The 5579-nt window shown below is 31.8% G+C and overlaps 1 protein-coding gene across 1 annotated transcript; it reads left to right on the top strand.

Annotated features, from left to right (window-relative positions):
- Positions 1-315: 315 nt before the first annotated feature.
- Positions 316-2242, top strand: LOC139424845 (dermonecrotic toxin StSicTox-betaIB1i-like). The gene has a single exon (XM_071187818.1). The coding sequence runs from the start codon at positions 797-799 to the stop codon at positions 1967-1969; it is 1173 nt and encodes a 390-aa protein (XP_071043919.1). The 5' UTR covers positions 316-796; the 3' UTR covers positions 1970-2242.
- The last annotated feature ends 3337 nt before the right edge of the window (positions 2243-5579 follow it).

Raw genomic sequence — 5579 nt, 5'->3', positions numbered from 1 at the left:
TTATTAAAACCATTTTAAGAGCATATGAATTAAAATGAGTTGATAATTATAATTTCAATTTTAAGAACAAATATATTGAACTTCATTATTTACAATTTGTATGTTGTAAATATTTTACTGTTGTTTTCGTTGAAAAAAAATTCCAAGTTTATTGAACTGCAAAAGTATGTTTGCTTTCTCAATCATTTTAAGGAAAATTTGAGTGGAAGTAATCTTTCAGTCTCAACAATTTTCCGCTATGCTTTGCTGATTACAAAACGCTTCAGTAGCCCCACGCAGGTTAAGTTTAATATAAATATTATTTTTTCAGATTACTTTTTTATAATAACAATTTCTCTCTCTTTCTGTGCAAACAGGACTTAAAGAAGGTAGAATTTTAACCATGCATGATGTAAATAAATATGACCTCAACCTTTTACCCCCCGTGGCTTTTGATCTGGTTCTTTCACATCAATGAAAATGTAAAAATACTTCCCCTTGCTTGGAAGTTTAAATCAGGTCAGATATCATCGCCAATCTAGATTCCACCGTTTCCAAATCCGGATCAACCTACCTATCTGGCGTTCAAGATGCGATTATTGGCGATTTGATGTGATCTCCTGTGTTTCTTGAAAAATTCTCATTATCTTCTTAAGCTTCACTTACTACAACTCTCCTCTGTTCCGCGAGGATAGATTTATTTTTCTTTTTTACTCTTCAGTAGTTTATGCCGGGAAAATGGCAACTTATTCGCATTTTTGAACCATCACCAAAGGACGCGTTGTTTTTGTTTGAAGTTCTCACAGATTGATTCGTTATGTGTGCATTTCTTTTTCGAAAAAATATTTGTAATTTTTGCTTCTTAAATCATTTTATATTCGTCTATTTCTGTTTGGTTCAAAATCAAGTCTCAGCGGACGATAGAAGACCCATATATATTGTGGCTCACATGGTGAATTCAATTTATGAAATGGAGGAGCATTTAGCGAGGGGTGCAAATGCAATTGAAGCAGATCTTACCTTTTTTTCGAATGGATCGGTAAAGCAAATTTATCATGGATACCCTTGTGATTGCTATAGAGTATGTGATGAAAAAGAAAACTTTGCGAAGTACTTAAATCATATTCGGGACTTAGTAAATCCAGATCATTCGGATCGTAAGAGAAGTTTAACATTTTTATTTTTAGATTTGAAGCTTGGTGATGTAGTAAGATCGGAAAAATATAAGACAGGAGAAGAAATAGCAAAATATTTAATCACTCATCTCTGGAGTAACGATTTAACAGAACCGCATATCCACGTATTACTGTCAATACCTCATGTTTCAGATGCCGAAACTATAAGAGGTGTTAGAGATACATTCACCAATTCAAAACGCGAATCAACGATGCAAAAGTTAGGATTCGATGTTGGATTAAACGATGATTTAAACAATATTCGACGCATGTGGGTCAAATTAGGAGTTACTGAAAATCGTTGGCAAGGTGATGGTATTACTAACTGCTTAAGAGCATTTCGTGATGATAACAGACTTCGACATGCAATTCGAATAAGAGATTCAGGAACAGCGTTTATTGATAAAGTTTACGACTGGACATTAGATACTACTGCTCAAATTCGAAGATCGTTAAGAGCTGGAGTAGATGCTATTTTAACTAACTTCCCAGAACGAGTTGTGTCAGTGCTCCAAGAAAAGGAATTCAAAGATAAGTATCGATTAGCATCAACTGATGACAACCCTTTTTCACGAGTTTTAACAACACCTTTCAAAAGTATTGCACCACCAGACAATATGAATACGTACGTGTCATCTTTACGAGAAATGACCATAGCTCTCATGGGATATGCATGGGATTTTTATAAGCTTCGATTACAGCGGCCAGTAACTTTATTTCCGTTGCTCCAAGAAATACTTAGCCGTGCCATGCCTGTGTTAAGGTCATACACTAGAGCTCTAAGGAAAATGTCTCGTAAATCTCTAAAGCAATAAAACTGGAAAAAGTTCATTGTCCTGGTGCGTGCATATTTTACCGATTTATTTAAAAAAGTGTGTTTAATAGTTTCATTGTAAATTAATTTATTATATTTATTAGCTAGACTTATAACCAATAAGAACTTTGTTGATGCTGGTCATCAAATTATCAACTTTTTATTTATTCATTGCTGTTTGCAAAGATCTAACTGATGTTACGTGAAAAATTTAAACTGTGTTATTTTTGTAATATATTTCTGAAGATAGCGACAGTAAATACTATAAAATCTATGACTTAGTGCAGTTGATTTATTTCATCTACACTTTAAGAATAAATGCAAGGAGACAGGGGTAAGTTATGATTTGTTTTTTAAAAAATTTAAAATTGTAAGTATTTTAGTTATAAACAAGTTGAAAAGAAAACAAACTACTTCCTAATAATTGTTACTATAATAGTAAGATTAGTCTCGACATACTTAAAATTCGTACGAATCTATTTGATTATCTAATCCAAGCATATTTATATTATTGCCTTTGTGGTATAATTAATTCTTTGATAGTAGAAAATAACATGTTCACTTTTTATGCTCACTTTTCTTAAAGATGTCTGGCCATTCTGTTGTAGTTAGAATAAAGCATATCAGTGTCAAAGCTAGCTAAACCTTTTTTGAATGCGTGTTTTAAAAAAAAGCACGCTTTAAGAAATGAATGCGTATAATTTCAAGTTCTTGTCTGTCGGAGGTTTTTTACAAATCAAATTATTAATCGCATAATAAGTAAATATATATCTTTATTTTTTACTGTTCTACGTATAATGAATTCTGCTTAAAGTAATTAATAACTATTATGAAAACTAAACGATGGTCGATGACATACGAGTTCTTATTAGAAATATCTGTTATGGACAGTTTTCGAAATAAAAAAAAATGAATAATATGAATAACTTGTGATTTATGATTGGATTTTTACTTTATATAATTATATGCCTCATATCCTTAAATATGCCAATTAATACGTGCAGACGATATTTTAGGATGCGAAATCAGACATTAAAACATACTTTCTCAGAATAAGCATATCTTTTTTTCCTCGACGGATTCAGATTCTTGAAAATATGGGGTATATCCGCAATATGGAGCATATGGTTCAAATAGTTTGGTCAGGAGAATGGTCGAAAGTAAGGTTAGGTAAAGTTAGGTTTCATTAAAAACAGTCGAACATTTTTTAAATTGTAAGGATACAAATTTTAGCATCATTTTAAGGAATAAAGTTTTAAACGGCAAAATTCAAAATTTGAATGAAATTGGTCAATGGGTCTTGAAAAACTTAAATTTTAACTATACGATTTTACACTGCATTTCTTTTGTACACTTCCGTGAATAATTTTTAGGTCTCTTCCTTTTTATCCAATTTGTAATCTAAACTTTTGTATATTGTTCATTTTTTCCAAGACACAACAATTTTCAATTAACTTTAATTTTCGTGAACAGCGCTGCTTCCATGCGATAAGAAGCGTTTGCCTCATGCATATTTCTGATCCAAATTTTATGTAAGGTAATGGATGATTCACCTAGCTATATGAATGAACCTTGTATAAATCCAACATGAAAAGTACTACAAAATGTACAGAGATTCAAAAGAAAAATAAATAAATAAAATTAATAGCGAGAATAAGTCTATCTAATGATCTTTCTCGCACTAGGATTCGATTTTAATGGTTTGAGGGCCTAATATTTAATATTCTAATTTATTTGTGCAGACGATTTTTTAAGTTACGAAGTCAGATTCGTAAACTTGCTTTTTCTAAAACAAACATACCTTTTTTTCTACCGATTTGTTCCGCAGTGGACCGATCGTTAAGACATGATTCCCAGCAGATCACCAAAGTCAAGCATCACTCGCTGCGGTCAGTGTGCGGATGGGTGACCACTTGGATCAGTCTGCGTAGGGACCGAGAGTGTGCGGTATTGGTCCTCGTTAAACTGTTCTACCGTAAAGTGCTCGACTTCGTGCGCAGGTCGTCGGGTTACCGAAGCGGGGGTGCTATCCCCTCTACGGAGGATCAAAATTGTGATGGCATGCCATCGGATCATCCTCAGGGATGTTTCCCAGACAGTCGCCAATAGCCCATTGTGCAGCTCTAGTGCGACATAAATGAACAAATAAAATTTTCTACCGATTTGGATTTTTCACTCTCAAAATGAGGGGGGGGGATAAGATCTGCAATTTGGAAAATATGGTCAAATAGATATTTTCGTTGCTGATCACATGATATCGCGTGACGAACTTCTTCCTTAGAGTTTGAGTCAATAAAACAGATCAAGTGGTAGCATTAGCAAGAGTCATATTAGCATTTAACTTTTGTTGCAGAAAATATGTTTTTCAAAATAACAATAATGCATAGTTTATTAAAATAAACTTATTGTGAAATTTAAAAACTAAAATATGTATGAAAATTTAACTTAAAAGATATATGAAAATTAACTTTTATCTATATAGATTACCACTTTTCAATGATATAGTACTACAAGCATGTATAGTGACAACGAACATGTTAAGTCAGTAGAGCAGTTGAAATTTCAGGTCCGTATAACGTTAATTTCCCCGCCCCCCTTCCACAACTAAAAAAGTGGTAGGAAAATTTCTAAGCGAGCAATCGAAAACTCACTTCATTACATTTCCAATTATGCATTTGAAAATAAAATTTTGTCAGGAATCTCTTGGCGAGGGATTTCTATGTCCAGAATATTAAATGGGAAAGGCAAACAGTGAGTTTTCAACCATCCGTTTAGTACTATTCTTTTTAGTTTTGGGAGGAGGTTAGGTTTTTATTATTTTTTTTACGAATTTTGCCATATCTCAAAGTTTTTAGGCGAATCGAAAAGTTTTTGCACACAATTATGAAATTTGTTTATTCAAAGATAATTCCATGCAAAAGAAACATTAATATATATTTTTTTAGAAAATTTTTATTATTCATAATAATTTATCATTTCTTATTCCTTGTTAAATGACGATCGAAACATTTGTGGATTTTTTAACATCGTTCCACAATTTTTACATCGTTTTAAGCTTATGTAATTTTAAAGAAAAAATACCAAAATTTGAATGAAGTCGATCCATTATTTTTTGAGTAACAAAATTTGAAAAGTAGTACTTTTAATTTATTTTTCAAGAACTATTCCGCCGATTTCCTTCGAAGTTTTGAATTTCGTCATTTATTACGCAGATTAAATTGGTGTAAAAATTTGTATACATTAGAATTCAAATTGTTCGTCAATAAAATAATTAAAAATAATTTTTATACAGAATTATTTTTGTGTAAACAAGTTTTATAATTGTTATTATAATTTTTTTTTAATCGCTTCATTAGTTCCATAAGAATTTTATTAATCATAGTGGGACTATATTTTCTAATGTGTCTTGCCCCTTCCCATGTTTCGGGGGTCAAGAATCCGAATCCGTTGGGGGAAAAAAAGATATGCTATTTACTCATAGAAAATACGTTTTTGAGTCTGGAGTTAATAACTTAAAATATCGTCTGCACAGATTAATTTGCAAATTTAATGTCAGATCCTCGAACCATTAATATTGAGCCCTAATCCGTGAAAATACATGTGATGAAAAA

Source organism: Parasteatoda tepidariorum, chromosome X1 (genome assembly GCF_043381705.1).
Source record: "Parasteatoda tepidariorum isolate YZ-2023 chromosome X1, CAS_Ptep_4.0, whole genome shotgun sequence".
In the NCBI taxonomy this organism is placed as follows: domain Eukaryota; kingdom Metazoa; phylum Arthropoda; class Arachnida; order Araneae; family Theridiidae; genus Parasteatoda; species Parasteatoda tepidariorum.
The sequence above is the reverse complement of the archived record's forward strand: the minus strand, read 5'-3'. Positions and strand labels throughout refer to the sequence as shown.